This window comes from Barbatula barbatula, assembly GCF_947034865.1.
Source record: "Barbatula barbatula genome assembly, chromosome: 18".
In the NCBI taxonomy this organism is placed as follows: domain Eukaryota; kingdom Metazoa; phylum Chordata; class Actinopteri; order Cypriniformes; family Nemacheilidae; genus Barbatula; species Barbatula barbatula.
In genome coordinates this window covers 16,563,747-16,584,116 of record NC_136781.1, presented here as the reverse complement: position 1 = coordinate 16,584,116, position 20,370 = coordinate 16,563,747, and the positions used below count along the sequence as shown (strand labels likewise).

General features: G+C 36.7%; 4 protein-coding genes across 7 annotated transcripts in view; 2 read left to right on the top strand and 2 right to left on the bottom strand.

The window, feature by feature from the left end:
- The first annotated feature begins 381 nt into the window (after positions 1 to 381).
- LOC306908048 (uncharacterized protein) lies at positions 382 to 2,900 on the top strand. Of its 2 annotated transcripts, none has more exons than XM_079480632.1 (5): positions 382 to 505; positions 758 to 919; positions 999 to 1,098; positions 1,248 to 1,378; positions 1,927 to 2,900. In XM_079480632.1, the coding sequence occupies exons 1-5, from the start codon at positions 452 to 454 to the stop codon at positions 2,218 to 2,220; spliced, it is 741 nt and encodes a 246-aa protein (XP_079336758.1). In that variant the 5' UTR covers positions 382 to 451; the 3' UTR covers positions 2,221 to 2,900. The 2 variants fall into 2 exon arrangements, with proteins under 2 accessions (XP_079336758.1, XP_079336759.1); XM_079480633.1 differs by having other exon boundaries at positions 395 to 505; positions 1,026 to 1,098; positions 1,927 to 2,698.
- Positions 2,901 to 3,794: 894 nt separating this feature from the next.
- Positions 3,795 to 8,263, bottom strand: LOC306907920 (uncharacterized protein). Of its 3 annotated transcripts, none has more exons than XM_079480439.1 (8): positions 8,159 to 8,263; positions 6,899 to 7,021; positions 5,306 to 5,389; positions 5,173 to 5,229; positions 4,906 to 4,986; positions 4,664 to 4,768; positions 4,308 to 4,577; positions 3,795 to 4,212 (listed from the first exon to the last, which is right to left on the bottom strand). In XM_079480439.1, the coding sequence occupies exons 2-8, from the start codon at positions 6,974 to 6,976 to the stop codon at positions 4,141 to 4,143; spliced, it is 747 nt and encodes a 248-aa protein (XP_079336565.1). In that variant the 5' UTR covers positions 6,977 to 7,021; positions 8,159 to 8,263; the 3' UTR covers positions 3,795 to 4,140. The 3 variants fall into 3 exon arrangements, with proteins under 3 accessions (XP_079336565.1, XP_079336564.1, XP_079336566.1); XM_079480438.1 differs by lacking the exon at positions 8,159 to 8,263 and adding an exon at positions 7,665 to 7,807; XM_079480440.1 differs by lacking the exon at positions 8,159 to 8,263 and adding an exon at positions 7,642 to 7,712.
- Positions 8,264 to 9,186: 923 nt separating this feature from the next.
- On the bottom strand, positions 9,187 to 13,313 carry LOC306907962 (uncharacterized protein). The gene is made up of 8 exons (XM_079480505.1): positions 13,202 to 13,313; positions 11,249 to 11,338; positions 10,909 to 10,992; positions 10,774 to 10,830; positions 10,259 to 10,336; positions 9,993 to 10,097; positions 9,665 to 9,892; positions 9,187 to 9,350 (listed from the first exon to the last, which is right to left on the bottom strand). Exons 2-8 carry the CDS (start codon positions 11,315 to 11,317, stop codon positions 9,345 to 9,347), a joined length of 627 nt encoding a protein of 208 aa, XP_079336631.1. The 5' UTR covers positions 11,318 to 11,338; positions 13,202 to 13,313; the 3' UTR covers positions 9,187 to 9,344.
- Positions 13,314 to 14,921: 1,608 nt separating this feature from the next.
- The window catches only part of ppp2r2cb (protein phosphatase 2, regulatory subunit B, gamma b), a 7,742-nt gene continuing 2,293 nt past the window's right edge, over positions 14,922 to 20,370 (top strand). The window contains exons 1-9 of the mRNA XM_079480409.1: positions 14,922 to 15,286; positions 15,573 to 15,671; positions 16,564 to 16,661; positions 17,233 to 17,374; positions 17,456 to 17,568; positions 17,697 to 17,874; positions 18,451 to 18,615; positions 18,776 to 18,945; positions 20,238 to 20,329. Of these exons, the coding sequence (XP_079336535.1) occupies positions 15,614 to 15,671; positions 16,564 to 16,661; positions 17,233 to 17,374; positions 17,456 to 17,568; positions 17,697 to 17,874; positions 18,451 to 18,615; positions 18,776 to 18,945; positions 20,238 to 20,329 (1,016 nt within the window). The 5' untranslated portion in view covers positions 14,922 to 15,286; positions 15,573 to 15,613. The remainder of the gene's footprint in view (positions 15,287 to 15,572; positions 15,672 to 16,563; positions 16,662 to 17,232; positions 17,375 to 17,455; positions 17,569 to 17,696; positions 17,875 to 18,450; positions 18,616 to 18,775; positions 18,946 to 20,237; positions 20,330 to 20,370) is intronic.

Here is a 20,370-nt window from a genome sequence, read left to right as displayed (position 1 = left end):
TCCTTTCACGCACGTTGTGGGACAGTAAGCCATGCAGTACTGCAAATAAAACTGCTTTACCAGTTGTTCTATAAATACACAAACATCTCCCTAATTAAAATAGATTTTGAGTGAGTTTCCATGTGTGCTATTTTAGAGTGTGTGCGTGTCTGTGTAAAGCATTTCAAATGTAAATGTGTCGTATTCACAAGTTTATATAATTCAATTATTTACACAATGATTGTATTTTTTTTTGACATTGAAAATGACTTTTATTTCGACACCCTTGCGCTTCCGCCGTCACTGTAAACAGGAAGTAAAGTACGTTGTCGTTGATCACACTCATTGGTCGAGATTGCAGGAGGCGTGTGAGAATAATCCGCGGTGATTGGTTTTAAAATCACTTGAAGCAGCCATTGCGTGCCGTCTGTCACAAACGTAAACACGAGGAATCATAGCGTAAAGTTTTACAATGTCGTCACGAAGCATTTTGAAGGTTATTCACCGCTCTAATATCGGTTTATTGGTAAGATGTTACAGTCAATAATCAATTTTGTGTTTTATTCATAATATGCTTTAAGAAAGATATTATGCATGTCCTAATGTCATGCACGTACTTTGGTTTAATAGCTTTTGTATTCAATAAACCCTTGGGTTCTGCTCTTCTTTTGTCATTTATAGGGAAGAGAATCACTCTTGTAATTTGAACTGTTACTTCAAAACAATATGAAATGATGTAGTGCATACATGAACTGTTAATAATCTCTGTGTTTTACAGCACTTGCGTGTCCCTGTAAGCAGAAAGTGTGTAAAATCACCAGCAGCCACTCTCACACATCACAGGAGCAGCAGTTCAGAGGGCATCAGCCGGTATCCTGTGCCAAACAAGAAGAATCTGCCTTTTGATATTGTTGAGCTGATGGAGGAAGTCGAACAGAAGGTCAGAAGGCGTCCACATTTGTTACGTTTGTGTGTCTTTAACCCGATTATTAAAACAAGTAGTGTATGTTGACCCTCAGGGTGGATTTCTACCCAACGTCTTCAAGGTTCTGTCTCATCGTCCTGCGGAATTCCGCGCTTTCTTCTCTTATTATAATGCTCTCATGAACAAGGAAAGTGGTGAGATCCTTTCTTTGTTAATTAGGTAGTGGCTCCCTTTGACCCATCTGCATGAGCACACCTGTTATATTTTTGTCGGCTTTAATAAGAGCATTAAAAGTGGGTGGAATCATGATGTGATGCATGTTTTATGTGATGTTTTGTAACAGGTGGTCTGTCGAAAGCAGATCGGGAGCTGATTGTTGTCGCAACCAGTGCTCACAATCAATGCCTGTATTGTGTCGTATCCCACAGTGCATTGCACCGCATTTATTCTAAAAATCCTAGGCTGGCCGACCAGGTGTGTGAGATTATATTAAAACAAAGAGTTTTAAGATGTTAAACTACTTAGGGCCTTTTTACATTACTCTGTGTTTCATTCCGGTTTATTTAAATACATTTTCCTGGCATTTTCTAGAATTTTACTCTAGTTTGAATAAAAGTTGTTTATGAACTTGAATGATAATTAAGAAAACCATGAAGATAAATTTCAGTGTCATTTTAGCTGGACAACAGCCTTGGCAAGGCCTTTGATTTGTTAAAGTGATTCAACATACAAATATTGACACTTTAAGTTAAAGGAAAACCATATCAAACAAACACATTGAATATTAAATAATCTTGGGTGGAAAGTTGGACCTTTCTTTGTGAATACAGATATTGCATGTTGCATAACTATTATACAAATTTTGAGTTCCTAAAAATGTCAGCAGCAAATTAGGTCAATGTTGAAATCAGCACCACATTATAAGACATACATTTAGTTTGCCTTTATTTCTCACAATTACTGAATATGGTATCAGTCATAATGTGTGGGCTTAAAATTGATGTCTATGTCTTACCCAACAGGTGGCAGTGAATTACAAAGTTGCAGATCTGACCACCCGCGAGCTGGCCATGCTCGACTTTGCTCTGACAGTATGTAGGAGCCAAACAATAACTGAAGAACATTTCAGGACCCTGGAACTTCATGGGTTTGATCGAGAAGATATCTGGGACATTGCTGCCATTGCGGCCTTCTTCGCCATGTCCAACCGTTTGGCTCACCTGACTGATATGAGACCTAATACAGAGTTCTACAAAATGGGTCGAGTGCCAAGAGACAAAGCAAACGCCACTGACCAGCAGGTGAAAGGAGATTAGACTTGAAACAGTTCTCAATTTCACAGCAGCAGGTGCGTCAGAACTGAAATGAACTGTTGTGAAGAAAGTATGTACTTATAAATGGTTTATTTGACTACTTCTATGTAGAAATGTTTAGATTTTTTTTGTTCAATTCATCTATTGATTACATTGTTTCTTTACAATAAATCTTTTTTGGCTTATAATAAAGATCAGACGTTTTAGCTTGATTTGCATGTAGACGTTTATGGAGCAGTGCTAAGTGCTTAAAAAAGTACAAACATCTATGTAACGTTTTGTTTTATTTAATTGGTTGTATATAAAATGTAACATTTTTAGTAAGTAAATTGTATTAAAGTTATAAACACAATAAAAAAAGTATAATTGTGTTAATAATATGTTTGTTAGTGCAGTTTGCCTTTAACATGTAACAGTGTAAACATAAAAAACCTCCTGACTGTAAGACAGTATTTGCCTCTGCATTATAATAGCTATTTACAAAAACAAATTAAAACATAAATAAAAAATATATATAAAATACATGTACAAGTGTTTAGAAATGTTATTTCTAGGGCTGTCAAACGACATTAATCACGATGAATCGCATTATAAATAGATTGTGTTTGTATAATATACTCTGTATCTGTGCATGTAAATGTTGTATTTATTAAACATAAACATGCATGTATATATATATTTAGAAATTATTTACGTGTATTTATTTATATTTATACACAATTGAAATTATGTATAAACATTTATTTAATTTTATATTTTTCTCAATTATTTTCTTGTATGTGTCTATAAATACATAAATTATGTAAACACAAACTAAAGCACCCGTCGAGTTACAGTCACTTCAGCTAAAATCTTCCCATATTTTGAACATAAACTATAGTATAATCAGCAGTATGTGACTCGTATTACCTTGTTCTTGTTTGCCTATGCCTTTTCTTGTTGCACTCTTTAGTCTTTTATTTTCACTTTCAACTACCTGTGAAGAAATGCCTTTCCAGTTCACTTCCATGGAACAATGAGTGACCACAACACGTACACGTTTTGTGATAGTTGTTGTAGAGTCTCTTGCCATGCCCACTGTTCTTCAGATAATCCTCCTCTGTGACTGTCTGATCTGTATGATCCATCTTTTTATATCTACTGAATGTATCAAGGAAACAAGAGTTGCAGATCTTCATTGATAAAAGAACAATCCAATGAAGTAGTTGAGAAATATTTTGTCCCATTACTCTTTACTTACAATGTGTATACAGTATTGTCAGAAAGGCTTGTTTGCATGACCTACTTCAGACAATTCAGTGTTTTAGTAATAAGCACTTATAATTTTTCTTATTACTTAAGTAATCTTTACAGAACAGAACCCAAAGTCCAAACTTTACCTACAACCAAATCTTCAAATCCCTTACTGCAGCCCATGAAGATCCAGGAGGTGTGGATATGCAATGTTTATCCTTAAATGCATGTCATTGTTGAATTTTACATTTATTTGCTGTCTGTGAATGCTGTCAGTTTTGTTCTGAATCTGACCTCTGAGTTGAAGTAATGGTTGCATGGCTTTTTTTAACAAAGAAAAGTAATGAGTAAACTAGAGATTTATTGACAGATAAATAAATGAAAATAAAAAAGGGAATACAGTACAGTCCTTGTTATATGTCTGATATTTGTGTAGTTATTTGCTGTGCTAAAGGGTACTTACACAATGAGGCTTTAACAGTAATTTAGATTTTATTTCACTGGTTGTATAACAAAATGCAAAAGCTTATAAATTGTATCAAAAACACTGACAAACGCACTACAAAAAGTAATACCGATAGGTACAGTTTGTCTTTAACATGTAACCGTGTAAACATAAATAAGACAAGCCTCCGAATTTAAATACCCTTTTAGAAAATAAAACTATATACAGGTTTCCGAACATGTCTCTTATTTCATGTATTGATGAATTTGATTCTCTTGTCCTTGTGTCTGGAACTCCGGAGGAGAAAACACAGAAGCCTGTGAAAATACAATGATCACAATGATATAACCCTGATCACACAAATGCTTATTTTTACTCACAATCTTAATGACTTGAAACGGCTCAGCATCACCTGGTTATAGGCTGGTGGAGGAGAAGTTGGGACTAAATCGGAGTAAGCCGGAGGTGAAGTCGGAGCTAGACTGTAATTCGCTGAAGGTGCAGGTGTCACCGGGCCATAGTTTGGCGGAGGGAAAGACATGACTTGGCCGTGTGTTGATGGCAGTACATACACGACTGAAGTAACAGGCTGGGGTGAAGCAGAGGGGTCTGAATGGTTCAAAAGCGCAACACTGTTGACAGGCACAGCGGCGCTTACGTAACTGACTGCAACACTTCTTGACTGAAAGAGACACCAGAGAAAAACTGTCATCTCGTTTTTATGAGATTCTGTGTGTTGGGATAAAAACAACAGTGAGCAACTCTTACCCTTGGCCTGCAGCAACATGAACAAGACGCCGTGGCAATAACAATAGTGAAAATCAAGACCAGAACATCACAGAAAATAAGAACAAAGCCAATCACACCCCATGCCTAAGTGAACAGTAAAGACATGATGATTGTGAATTAAACACTGAATAAGAATAATGTCACTAAACGGAAACGAATTGCCAGATTTAACAATACAATTTGATGGGATCTGCAAAACAGGAATTTTATACAACACTTACCAAAGCGAAAATCAAGTGGAAGCGAAAGGACGTAGCAATTACTACTAAATTTATGTAGTTGAAAGCCTGTGCTGTTTTCACCTACAATAACGTAGATCTGGTTAGAAAACAGTTAACATAACGCATCCCACTCAGTAGCATTTAATATGACAGAGACTAATATGCACGCAAACCTAAATCTGTCTCATGTGACTAACCTGTCATTAAAACCCATTAACCTCATTAAATACAGAAAATAACATAAATAAATAATAAATTTAGACTCACCAGACAAACTTTCTGTTTGCTTGCAGCCAAGACTATTACAGATCCTGTTAAAATGAACTGCAGAAAACAAAAGGAATTTAACTTGATGGCTGCCCATAGAGTAGTTATAAAAATGCTTCAAGAAATGACTTACAAACACTGGAGATGGCAGAAAGAAATAATCAGTACTAGTTATTATGAGACCCATCATCACTAATGACACCAACATTTCCAAAATCTGTAAGACAAACCATAATATATCAAATAAATGTCATCTGAAATCATGGAAATGTTACGCTTCAAGGAAAATATTGACAATGTAACCAAACAAGTCCCTTTATATAACACTTTACATATACTCAAAATAATAATTACATTTACAAAAATACGCCTGATTCACAATACTGTATATTTTTCCTACACAAAAGATAATCGTTTTTATGTTTTGCTAGAGTAGTTGAAGACTTTCTTGTCCTGAGTCATTAAATTGTCCAATGATCTTCAGAAAAATCCTCTAGACCTGTGGATCCACAATCTTTGCTTTTTTTCTGCGTATTTGACTGCTGTGACTGTCTGTTGTCGAGATCCATCACTGAGGACATTTGAGACACTTACAATACCCTACACAACTTTTGCAAAACATACAAACATTCCCTGATGTCAACATGATACATTTAAACATGATACATTTTAAAGTCAGGTGGATGTCAACTTTAGAACTGGTTGAGCAGCGTAAGGTGTTAGTTCACCCAAAAATGTCAATTCTGTCATCATTTACTCGCCCTCTAGTCATTTCAAACCTTTAGGACTTTCATTTTTCAGCAGAACACAGAAAGTTGGTCACCGAACAGCACTGGCCCCCATTACCCGTTAACAACATTCTTCAAAATATCTTCTTTTGTGTTCTCCGTTGAAAACTGGTTTGAAATGACAAGAGGGTGATTAAATGATGACAGATTTGTATTTTTTGTGTGAAATATCACTTTAAATAACTTATTATTTCATGTAATAATGCCCTTCAGAAGCTATAAAGAGGCATGTTTCCCAGAAGGCAAAATGATAACAAATGTCACCAACGATTACTTTCAGAGGTTTACATCTACCTGATTTTTGAAATGTATCATGTTGTCTTCTTGAGGATCAGGGAATGTTTGTATCTTTTGTAATAGTTGTGTATGAGTCTGTCAATTGTCCTCGGTGTGTAAAGCAGGGGTCTCCAACCTTTTTGTAAGCGAGGGCTACCAGAAGAGATAATATCATCTAGAGGGCTACACGATGCATTATTTTTCAGTAAACTGGACCAAATTAACTTTTCTTTCACATATTTTTGCACTTGAATTTATTAAAGCTAAAACACATATTAAAAATGCACATTTTATGACGTCACATATTCGGCAACTGTCCTGAGCCTTATTTTTAGCCCTGTGTTTGGCGGGCACCTTACAGAGTTCATGCGGGCTACAAGGTTACCACGGGGACCACGCTAGAGACCACTTGTGTAAAGAGATGAATCTCAACATGTCACGGGTGAGCAGATGTCAAATATGCAGATATCCACAAAAAATCAACGATGTGGAGGAATAGTTATTATTCTGTGATGTGGAGGATGTCATGTGAGATGTTGTTTTACATTATTCAGATTTTGCAAGGTGTTTATACATTTCTGACCACCAAAGAACACAAGTGTTTGTCACTGCACCTTTAATATAGTAACGCCATATGGCGGGTTTAGAAAAGCGTGGCTTACAGCAAAAATCCGTGGCTTGGTCTTCAGGAATACGGAGACTTCATATGGTAGCTCCTGGCAGGCTGGGTAAGCTATCATGATGTCAGCGGCGTTCGATGAGTTGTTTGCTGTTTACTGTCAGCCCTGTTAAAAATCAATACCAATTAATAAACCATTAACATTACTATAGAGACCCCACAAAGATCATGATACTTTCCATTAAAACCAATGCAATTGTCATTATATTCCATTATATATCCATTAGAATTTTGGTGGACATCACAGTTCACTTTCATGATGTTCTATATTTGAAAAACTGTTCACTGTAGTCGACTACTAAATTACCACCATGGCGCGTCTTTCAGGTTTTAATGGTGTTTCTGTAAATCACTTTAGGCTAATATTATTTGTGCCTATGGTTTTATTACGGTGAACACGAGGGGATTTCTATTCATATTTGTCATTCCGACAACAATAACCACAGTTTAACTCAGGAAAACGGCAATACAATCGCGCATTTTACACAACATGGTTCATTTAATTTGGGGGGACCCACATTATTGCTGGAACTAGAATAAAAAGCATGCGTCTAGTTGACTTTATCTTTTGGCTAAGACGTGAGGCTACAGCTAACGTGAAGTTACAAAACTACAGTTCTTATGACGACTCACCACCACCTAGCGCATGTCGCGTTAAAAGTTAATCCGTCTAAAATCTTTCCACATGATCAAAAACGTCATTTTAATCAGCAGTATGTGACAAACCTGAGATACTTTGAGTCATTTACCTTTAGTCTTGCGTGCATGTCGTTCGGAGTTTTTACTTCCACTTTCATAGACCGCGGTATCTTACCGGTGTACACCCGGGTGTAAGATGCTTTCCTGATAAACCTAAATTATGCTGGCATGTGCATTATCTTATACTAATATTCTAATTGAACAAAGTAAAGATGTACGTGTTAATATTTTGCTCAAAGTACTGATACGTGCATTTAACATAGGCTACACCAAAAGTCATATAGGCTGTATACATGCCTTGCAGTGGATACTGATGGGTGAAAAATGTATTGTGCGCTTTTCTAAAGCTCTAGAATCATGTATGATATGCTATGTGAAATATTGTAAAATTAGATTCTTTTTCAATCTAGCTCCGGTGTCCATGTTTGATGGGGACCAATGATGATTTTTGATAATGTATAGGCTACCACATGCATTTTTTTTTATAACCCAAGGGGTTGTAAATCATATAACATAAGCTATAGAACATATGTAATGATCCCACCTTCCTTACAGCTGTATCTTTTCTTTTGGCCGACGGGATCATGACAGCCCCATTTCTTGTGTTCGTTTTGGAAGCACGTGACCATTGATTGTGCCTTCCCGTCCTGCGTGTAAGCCCCGCCCTCTTGATTTCTTATCCATTATCCCAATTATCAGTTTAGGCCCTTCCTCTACCTGTTGCCCTCGTTATGCCTCATTTGTTCCTCTCCTATTTAATGCCCTTGTGTTTGCTGTCATTGGAGTCTGCCCCTGTCTGTGGCACTCCCTTCGTCTGTTCCTGTCTCTGGGCCACCAGTGTGTGTTCCTGTCTGTGGGTCCCCCAGGGATTGTTCCTGGGCGCGGGCCCTCTGGTGTCTGTTCCTCTCTGCAGGCCACAAGTGTATGTTCCTGTCTGCGGGTCCCCCAGGGGATGATCCTGGGCACGGGCCCCCTGGTGTCTGTTCCTGTCCGTGGCCCTCCCAAGTGTTTTCGTGTCACTGGGCCTCTAGTGTGTTCATATTTCAGACTTTTAGTTACCATTTTGCAGCGTTTTGAATTAGATTTTTATTTTGTTCATGTTGTGTTCCCCCTTGGCCTACTATCATGATCCCGCCTTCCAAGCTGCTTTATCTCTTGTTTCGATGGGATCATGACAGCCCCATTTCTTGTGTTTGTTTGGAAGCACATGGCCATTGAATGTGCTTCCCGTCCTGCGTGTTAGCCCCGCCCCCTTGTTTATTATTCATTATCCCATTATGAGTTCACGCCCTTCACCTGTTGCCCTTGTTGTGCCTCTTTTGTTCGGCTCCTATTCAAGGCCCTTTTGTTTGCTGTCCTGGGCTTTATCTTTTGTCTTTATCCCCATCTTATCCTGTTTCCCCTGGTCTCTTTAAGTTACATTTTAAGCCTTGTTTTGTTATGTTAAAGTATTTTGTTCTTGTTTTCCTGTAGATTTTGCGTTATGTTTTGTCCCTTGTCAAATAAAATAGAGCTGTCTTCACTTGGGTTCTATTTCATGTCAGTTTCCTGACAACACAATGAGCCTTTTGTCACTTTTGGATTTATATAATTTAATGAACAGGTATGACAATGTAACATTATAGGTTAAGTAGGTATATTTAAATCCAATAACAAAAAGTAGTACTGGTTGGTATAGTTTGCCTTTAACATAAAAAATCCCAGACGCAGATGGTCTTGGCCTTGAGTCCTCAACTCTGCAGGAGCGAAATACAGACACAATTAATACATTTCATGTTTGTTTTATGAATGTAAATATAATATGAAAAATGTTGTTGGCTCCTTTAATAATATCTGTATAAAGTCTACATTACATTGTAACAAGCTCACAAAACGATGCACACTAAAGTGGCGCATAAAACATTTCAGTTAGACGGAAATGTTTTTTTACTTAGACGATGTTGACACGTGGCCCCACTGGTTTATCTTGTTTAATGCTGGTCTAGTTACGGGAGCCTCTGTTCACCAGCAAAAAAAAAACTCAGGTCAAATGACTTTTAATAATTATTACCAGTTCATAGGGTGGTGGGGGTGAAGTCGGGACTGAATTGTAGTAAGTTGGAGATGCAGTTGAAACTCGACTGTAATACGGTGGAGGCGCAGATGTTGTCGGACAGTAGTATGGTGGAGGTGCAGATGGCAGGATATACACTGAAGCAGAGGGGTCTGATTGATTAACAAGCCCAACACTGTTGGCAGGGACACCAGTGCTCACGTAACTGACTTCCACACTTCTTGACTGAGAGAGAGAGACACCAGAGAGTGAGAGAGATAGTGATTTAATTTCACATGATTGTTTGTATTCATTTGATTGTGTGTCCACTTTTTGTGACTTTTACCTTTGGTCTGCAGCAACATGAGCAAGAACTTGCGGCAACAACAACAGAGAAAACCAAGACAAGAATATCACTGACCATAAGGACAATGCCAGTCACATTTCTTAACTAAGAGAGCAGAAAAGACCAGATGATTGTGAATTGAAAACTAAGTCAGGATAAATTAAATAAACAGAGTTGCCAGATCAAAACTGTATAATGTTAACAATTATACTATCAATGTATAAGTGTACAATTGCAAACATTTTCAAAGGAATTATCACACCTACCCAAATTAATAAACCAAAGCAGGAAGAAAAAGTGATTACAAAAATAATAATGAAGCTGAATGTCTGTGACGTTCTGACCTACAATAAGAAATATTTGGTTAGAAACAAGTTACCACAAAATTGCCCTTAAGCAAAATAAACATTTTTATTATACATCGATCAATTTGGCACCACTTATGAGACATTGTAAGACTTTGAATATATTCTATTCACACATGACTGAATTCATGCGAATATACTTCTTATATAATGATGGGTGTTTCTGATAAGACATATATTAATACACTGAAATCATTTAGATTACTTTAATGATGAATTAATGTGCTTTTGAGCTTCAGAATGTTTAGCCAGATACAATCACATGACAGCGTTTTAATATCAAATCATTTGTGTTGAACTAAAGAAAGTCATATAGATCTGGGATGGCATGAGGGAAAATAATTATTACAGAATTTCACATTTGGATGACCTATTCCTTTAGTAATGAAAATAAAGAATGTTTAATACAGACTAACCAGACACAGGTTACGTGTGCATGCTGCCAAGACTGTTAGAACTCCTGTTAAAACGTACTGAAGAAAATGATAAGAAAATCAAGTCATCATTTAATCATATTCACCCAAATGTTCAACTTCACATAAACGACTTACCAACACTGGTGCCACAATAATAGGCGAAAGTTCATTCAAGAGTACACAACCAAGTGCCACTACTCCCACCAATATTTCCAATACCTGTAAGACGAATGATAGAATATTGTTTTATTCATCAACAATTAATAATTTAAGCGGTTTTACTTCAGTAACGTAAACTTGCTTCCCTAAGAGATGGGAAGAAACATTTCCTCAGTAGCTGACGCTATGGTGGGTATCTTCAAGTGGAATACTGAAGCACCCTTGTACTTGACAAGGAACCACAGTTTCCACACATGGTTACAGGTGTTTAACAGCAGTTAAAGTTCCGTGGTTATTTTGGAACGTTGTAGTTTACCCCCAAAACGTTGGACTTGATCTTCAGGAATTTTGAGACTTCTTCTTCGTAAACTTGAGAGGTTATCATGATGGCAGTGGGTTATGATATCTACAAACATAGAGAGAGTATCATGTTATTGCCTCACATCTTTTTATTACCGTCAGATAATCATTTAGTGCTGTATGTGTCTCTGTTCTCTTTCATTCTTAAAGATGGGAGTTATAAAATTATAAATGGGATTGGGGCTAGTAGGGCTTGGTTTAAAGCTAGATGATGAATAAGATGTAAAACATATATTTTGTTTCAGGAGTAACAACTCTTCTAAACTTGAATAACCCCATTTATGGGTTTTTTAGCCCATGTAGAATTCCTTGTGAGATTTTAATGCAATGTCTTTAGTCGTACTTTCTCACTTACTAGCAAACTCTGTTTTAAAGACTCTGTACAGCTTTAAAAACAATCACGAATGGGTTATGACTGGTATGTTTTAGGTTGTATGATTAAACGTGAAAATATCTTGAATTGACCTTCAGACATTTAACTTCAATATCCATTCTAAAAAAGCCATTGGCTTTGGAGCATGACACAGGAAGGGCTCAAATGCTAACTTTCTAGCGGTTTTTTCATACAAAAGTCATTCTTGGGGCATTCTAAAGTCAAACTTTAACAGGAAAATCATGAGTTTCTCACATAATCTCAGAAATTTAAGAAACAAATCTCAGGCTTCAATATTATTGCGATGAAGGAGTATTGGGGACATATAAAAAACTTTGGTTCTTTGGTTCACGCATTTGTTTATTATTTATTGCTTGTACACCGGATACAGAAGTGTTGCGTTTATAGCACGCATGAAGTAAGTTTTTTCATACATCATTTCTGGAGTCTGTCTATTGCAAATATAACAGTTTTGATTTAAAGCCCCCGTGAACCAGAAGTTACGATCGTTTTTATTTCCAGGTGACGGAAATATGGTGCAGGATTTTGACATTACCTGAATGTAAGTACAATAATTTAGTTTGTAAGTGTTAAACACTATCTTTGTCAGTGATAAATATGATTTAAAATGGTTAAAATATAGTATAGGATAATTTAGATTATTGGAAAGTATTGGGGAGAGAGCGAGAGAGAAAGAGAGAGAGAGAGAGAGAGAGAGAGAGAGAGAGAGAGAGAGAGAGAGAGAGAGAGAGAGAGAGTCAGCATAGTCAACATCAAACTGTCAAAATCTGGAAAAAAGTGCATTTATAACAGATACAATTATATTGTTGCCTATATATTAAATTCGCAATGAGTTTTGGTTATTATTATGTATGTATGTATGTAATTGTTTCTGACCAACAATATTAAAATGAGAGAAATATTTATTAAAATATACCAAATGGCGTCTTTCTTTTGTTTTTTAATTATTTTAGCATTGTTTCTAAATAAATATATATTACAACCTTATATCTACAGAAAAACTAATTATTGTGTCTGTGTTCCGTTTGTGCGCGCAACCAGATGATGTCATAGAAAAAGAAAATGGCGACCTCCTTGGGTTAAAATGAGCATTACATTTGGGGATTTTCAAAGGAAATGAAACTATTTGATGCGTTTCTTGTCAAGGCTATTACAAGCCATACATCTCTCTATGCCCGTAGTTCCTTTTAAGGGATTGTTTTGCTTTTTTTCGATGGTAACGCGAGTTAATAAACGGAATTTCCATACATCGTATTAAACCCGATTTTAAATTCAAAGACATCCGATTGCCGAATGTTGACAGAGAGAGTCGCTACCGCTTTAAACAAACGTTGAATTGCTCGTCGTTTATCTTTTCAATGTAATTACATCGTAACACACTGTTTACATCTTCTTGCCTTGCACCATTGCCATGTGATTCAACAACATTGCCTGGCTTTTAACAAACACGAGCTCGTCTCACGTTACAATCCGTTCACGGTGAAAGAAAATGAATGATTATATCGAATGAATTACCTGAACACGAATAATGTTGCGCTTGTCCTTGGATGTGTAACTTTCATTTTCATCCAGGTGTTTTAAGAAGAGACTCCACCTTTACAACTTCCGGTGTTCCGGGACGAGCGCTGTGCGTGTAGAGACCAGTGTTGCAGTACTCGGACCATTTGATTCTTGTCTCGGTCTCGACTGTCTTTGGGTCTCAGGATTTTATTTCCAGATCTATTTATTTTCATGTGTGTTAACATCATTCATGTGATTATGTAAAACTTCTGGCTTTAAAAGCCTTCACCACTTGTTCCTTATTTGATTCTTCTGTTACTTTACTGCTGGTGTGAGAAGAATGGGGGATTGTTTGAAAGAAATCTGCCAACAAAATTAATACACACAAAGGGCCACAAGATCCGAGATGTTTTTTATAACATCCGATGCGATATTGTTTTTGTATAATTATTCAATAAACCTTGAGTTAATACAGCGAGTGGCTTAAGTTTCGGACACAATTAAACACAAGTTTTTGTTCTATTTTGGCTTGTCCCAAACACATCTGAAACAAGTCTGAACTTTTGTCCATTTCTGAGCAACACACAGCTATTTTGCTATTGATGACATAAAAAAGCAATGAAACTAATGAAGTCACTGAATGTTATGTTTTGTTGCAAGTCACAGATTCAAATTGATCTCGGGTGTTTCCCTTTTTTATGTTTAGTTGTTGGAATTTGTACCTGCACAAAAATTTTAATATGTTACAGAAGGTGATAAAACATGGAACATTAAACACCCTACACTGAAGTTACTCTATTATTATTTGATTATGACTTTGTTGTGTGTTGTGGATCTTTTGAATACATTTTGGGAGTGCTGGTCTTGGTCTAGACTCGGCCTGCCTCGGTCTTGTATTGGTCTCGACACCCTCTGGTCTCGGTCTCAGTTTTGGTGGTCTCTATTGGAACACTACTAGAGACAACTGGGAAGATGGATTTTCCCACCACAAACGTCGAAGTAACGTCTGGGTTTAGTATCATTACAAATATTTAGTAACATTAAAACAGTATAGTTATTAAGGATTTAGTAGCATTAAAACATAAGTATCCGGGTTGGTGTGGGAACTATCGAATTTCTGAGAGCACGTGCATAAAATTCCTTTAAACTAAACTGATCTTTACTGAGCATGAGCGCTTCACAACCTATAGTCTATGTTCACAACGCACATTTAATTCATTTCGAGTTAATCAAATATCTTACCATAATAATCACGTTTATTTCCATTGAAACATCCATAAAGGTTATTTTTTTTTTAAAATGATAAATCGATTTATTTAATCTTTTGGCCTCTTATTTACTTTGCCTTAAAACACATGGGGTTGATTTTTTCTTTTAAGGTAAAAGCACATATCACAAATTTCTATCATGTACAAAACAATACGATATGTACACTTAATGCAGCACAAACACAGTTCATGTGCATGTCCACAGCATAGAGGATTCGCATCTTTATGTAACCATTGCATGCCTCCCAGACTCTTGCTCTGCTTTCAGAGACAGATGCGGTTACCAGGCAACCGATCTTGTAGCTGTGTCCATATGAGGCCGGAGTGGGGGGTTGTAGCTCCAAATGATGCTCAGCTGCTCTCCTATTGGCCACAGTTTCCTGACAAGTAAAATGATTGGGCAAGTGCATGTCACTCGAGACCTTTCTCTCTTTCATTCAATGTGTTGTGCTCCGGGGGAGGAGTCTATGCAGCAGAATACATAGAATCTTACCCCTCCCTCATTCTTCTGCACAAACATCAGTATGCCTACGCACAAGTCCAGATGTCATTTGTGTTCAGGAAAACACAACAGGAATGAATGGAACGATAGACTCCTCTGATCGTAGATGCCTGTCGGGACATTCAGCCTGTGTTTCTTCTATCATTTGGTGGAATCAAAGCTTCTTTGCGTGGAGAAACCCCTCATATACCCCGTGACGCTTTGCAGTGGATGCTGATGGATGAAAAATGGATGGCGTGTTGCTCATTCATCACACACCTTTTCAGCAATGGAACCGAATGAATATATCAGCGTCTGAATACGAGGGCTAACACAGCAATGTGACAGAAGGTAAGAGATGTGACAGTTTTTCTTTTTAGTTAAAATTTCACCACTTACGTCACTTCTTGTCTTCCTTTGGTGACTGTTTACAAGTGAGCAACATAATCCTGTGGCCTTAAGCTTTTGGTACATATGCATAGTCTGTTGTTTGTATTGACATATATTGATAATTCTACTCACAGTTGTGGTTAGTCTCTGATCATGTGAATTGTCAGAAACATCAACACACCGGTGGCACATTGCAAGTCTTTCACTCACATTATTATGATCATCATAAAACTCCGCCTCTTTGCAGGATTGGTAGATCTGCAGCCCCACCCGTGGTTCTGTCCCAGAATGCTGAGTCCAGTTCTCTGTTCAGACCTCGCGGTCTTGGAGCCAGACTACACAGAGGGTAACATTTACACACACACACACAGTTAGAAGAACTGTTATGTGTGTACACAACACTACTCCTGTTTAGCCTCTTTGAGCACATCTTTTTCTTCTGACAGCACGTTACAATTATTTAATACATTTATTTAGACATAGCATTTTTTAGGAGAAAACTGATTTATGAATTATCCTTCGGTGTGACTTTTTTTACCTTTTAGAACAATAAAATGTGGAATTGCGACTTTATTTTAAGTGTCTTCTGTTAAAGTATAATTATACATTTAAGTACTGAGTAATAATAATTAACATGTACGTATGCAGAAGTTATAGTAAATAGTACTATACACTGGAATAAAATCCTATGAAAACGTAAATAAAAAGAAGTGTTGTAAAATAACAGCTTTTTTCATGTACAGTTACATGTTTTTCTTGTAAATTTGCAGTCTTTTTCTGTAATCTGACCATATTTCAAAAATATGAAACAAATCTGTAAAATGACAGTTTTTTACATTATATACGTGAGGGGCAAGTGTTACCAATAATACGAAGAAATAAATAAAACTTGTTATGTTCGATCATCTTCAGTGTACATTCAGTAACAGTTTGCCTAGAATTAGCAGAGACAGTTTGTTCTTCTGGCATTTTATCAAGCAGTTTCTCGGGGTTTCACCCTGATGTGCTTTTTTTCATTATTCTCCCATTTTTTGTAAATATAAATGTTGTGTGTAATGAAAAAGTTTGTATTTGCAAAATGATATCTTTGTTTACAAAACTAGTTTTAGAAATTGAGGCATACTTTAAGATCAAAACCACTTGAAGATAATAAGAAACATTGACCATTAGGTATTTCGAGTGTATTGAAATGCTGTTTAGTTGTTCAAGATGTACTTTGCTTTTGGTCTGTGATTCAGCTGATGTCATCTCTACGGTGGAATTCAACCAGACAGGAGAGTTCTTGGCCACAGGAGATAAGGGTGGGAGGGTTGTCATCTTCCAGAGAGAACCACAGGTTACCTCTTTTTATGAAATCCTTTCAAATTGTATCACTTGTTTTGACATGCTCCCTTTTGTAACAGTTGTTTCAACAGGACCAGCTACATGATATCAAGTAGCTTATTGTTTGTTTTGAAGCCGATAGTCCAATTGCTTATGTTGCTTTCCAGCAAAATCACATTTGCTGCTTGATGTCAGGAGGAAAATGTTTCCTCTATAACGAGAATTTTTGGGGCCAGTTTTCGTTTCCGCCCCTGAGAACAAGATGAGTCATCAATATTTTTGGTCCATTTGTTTCTGGAAAGGAGACGCCTTACATTCGTAATGTATATATGTAATGATAATTTACTTTAATGAGTATGTCGTACAGATGCCTCAAACTAACATTCAATAACAGGTACTAAACTTGCAGTTTAATTTGATCATTTAATAGGGTCTTGTTACACGTTTACCTTATTCAACCATGTTAAGACATAAAGCAGCAAAATAAGAAAGTATAAAATGAATTATTATGCTGTATATTAGTAATAATTTGTATTCATTTTAATACCATTGCTTTTTGTTATTCCTCCACCTCTCTCTTTCAGGGCGAGTATAATGTTTATAGTACATTTCAGAGTCATGAACCCGAGTTTGATTACTTGAAAAGTTTGGAGATTGAGGAGAAAATCAATAAGATTCGATGGCTGCCTCCACACAACCCTGCCCACTTCCTCCTCTCCACCAATGGTAACAGCTGAAACATCCGATAGCAATTGCACAATTCTGAGATACAATCTTGAGAAAAGGTGTTGTTTATTTTTCGTTCAGATAAGACTATAAAGCTGTGGAAGGTGAGTGAGAGAGACAAACGAGCAGAAGGTTACAATCTCAGAGATGAGGAGGGAAGACTGAAGGATCTTTCTACCATCACCACTCTACAGGTGCGTTACTACAGCAATTAAAAAACAACCAAAATTAAAAAAATACAATTGTTTCTTTAAATTCATTGCGTGGCTTTCGAAACCTTGTTATTCAGGATCGTTGTTTATGCTTGTGTGTGCTCATGTAGGTTCCTGTCCTGCGGCCGATGGATCTGCTGGTGGAGGCGACGCCGCGTCGAGTTTTTGCAAACGCACACGCCTATCACATCAACTCCATCAGCATCAACAGCGACTGTGAGACGTACCTGTCCGCCGATGACCTGAGGATCAACCTGTGGCACCTCAGCATCAATGACCGCAGCTTCAGTATCCTTCCCCACATAAGCAGAGGAGACACGGTTAATGTGACAGCAAAGCATCTCAATGTACGCGAGCAAGAAATGAAAATACTGCAATGCTGGTGTGGTGATGGTCACGATGGTGGATGCTGTTTATTAGGTCAACTTAACCGGTCAGACTAGTCATCCAGCGTGGTATTCTTGGTGAAAAAACCCTGTATCCGAAATCATCAATCATATAATATAGTATCAGAATGCAGAATAAGTAGTATGGACAAACGTCAGAATGCAAAACAGTAGTGTTTTTCCGTATTGTGACATACTTTATCCAAATGAAACCGCACATGCTTCCTGTACAAATAATATGCGTATTAAACATATAAGAATCATTAAACGCAGTATGTACCACAGTAGGCAATTGCGGTCTTGCTGGCACAGATTATTCTAGGGAACCATCAATAAAAGCGCATAGCCAAATTTTGACCATCTGTGATGATCCAAAATATTGTGCTTTTTGTTGAAAGTGTCAGAGAAGATTTAGATTACGAATTTCGGATGATATTAAACCTCACTGTGTTGGGTTTCCTCAGTGAATTGATCTCAGATATTGTAGATCTGAAGCCGGAAAACATGGAGGACTTGAGTGAGGTGATCACAGTGGCAGAATTTCACCCTCACCACTGCCACCTGCTGGCCTTCAGCAGCAGCACAGGAACCACGCGTCTCTGTGACATGAGAGCACGCGCCCTCTGTGACCAACATGCCAAATGTAAGCTGCACCCATGCCTTTAATACCAGTTGATTTTGTTATACGTTGTACAAACACAGTATTCTCCCCAAGCCATTAGCTAAAGGTATGTCCCGACTTAAATTAAATTGACTATGTTTTATAACGTAACACTGTGTGTGTGTGTGCACGCATGCATCAGTGTTTGAAGAGGCAGTGGATCCATCTCGGCGATCGTTCCTCTCAGAGATTGTTTCTTCGGTGTCAGACATAAAGTTTAGTCACAGTGGTCGCTACCTGCTCACCCGAGATTACCTCACCGTTAAAGTCTGGGACCTCAACATGGAAAATAAACCAGTGGAAACATACCAGGTCTCTCACCCGCTCGCTCACACAGGCTTACATTCACACAATGATCTGTTTACATTTTAAGGCTCTCAGCGCAAAACTGATGTGTTTGGCTCAGTAACAAAAAGTACCAAGAGAACTATTGTTATATCAGGTATGACGGTACTTCTGTAGTACGTTGTTGCTTTACTTTGGCTAACTCAAAGAAAATAGATGTAAATCAACCATCAGCCAAGGGTGGAGACAACCACAGGAATATATTTCCTTTCACAAACATCTTGATGTGTGGTTGGACAAAATTGACGCGTGGTTGGACTTCCATCTCAATCTGTATAGTACAACCTTTTAATTTACATGTTAAACAGAAGCCTATGGCCTTTTTATTGTAAATCATTTTGTGCTTTTATTTATTTTACATTTTTTGTGTTTTCCTTTTTTTATTTGCCTCAGACTTTGTAAAACCAACATTTAATTTAAACATAAACTTTTGATTACACTTTTTTAAATGAAAGTTAGGCCTAACATTAATATTTGAATAGTTTTAGCTTTAGTTAACAATTAAAACCATGGCCTTTACACTAATATATATTAAGCATTTATTAACATTCATGTTATTGTATGGTTATAACTTATTTTATATTTATTATGTTTTTACAATTTACCTTAAAGCTGTAATCTCTATTTGAAACATAAAACTGCAGGTCACTTATCTATCTTTACCAGGATTTATAAGTTTTGATTTTAGAAACTTTAAATTGGCTTTTAGTTTTAGATGATTTATTTTAGATTTGTTTTGTTTTTATGTAAATGTGTTAGTTTTACCAATTTGGGTATATGCTTTTGTCATTTTATAATTTATTCTTTTATTTTTTATGTTGCTATATAATATGAATTAGTGTAACAATATACTAATTAATTGATTCATCCTTAAATCTTTTATTTTTATATATTTTCATTTTAGTTTATTGTTATAATTTAAGTGCTTTAAACTTATTTCGGTTGAGTTTTTTAGTCAACATTAAAATCTTTCCTTTAGTTGAGTTTTCCTAAAATTGAAGGTCAATATTTGATTTGATTTCAATGAACAGAAATGTTTTCAAAGTTTTAATTTGAGTAAACTAAAATAACTGTGATCTTGTCATGTGGGGAATCACAAGGAGACTATTTTAACCATTGTTTGATTATCCTTTGCCAAATATTGATATCAATATTTATTTTATTGCTGATTGTTTGCCGATTTATAACCAAAAAGTTATGCATTGCAGCTTTAACCTAAAAAAACCTGACTTGACACCGCACACCTCTTTCTTTCTTAGGTCCACGACTACTTGCGAACCAAACTGTGCTCTTTATACGAGAGCGACTGTATTTTTGACAAATTTGAATGTGCCTGGAACGGAACAGACAGGTGAGCCCTCTTCTTTAGGATTTAACCTTTGACCTTTGACA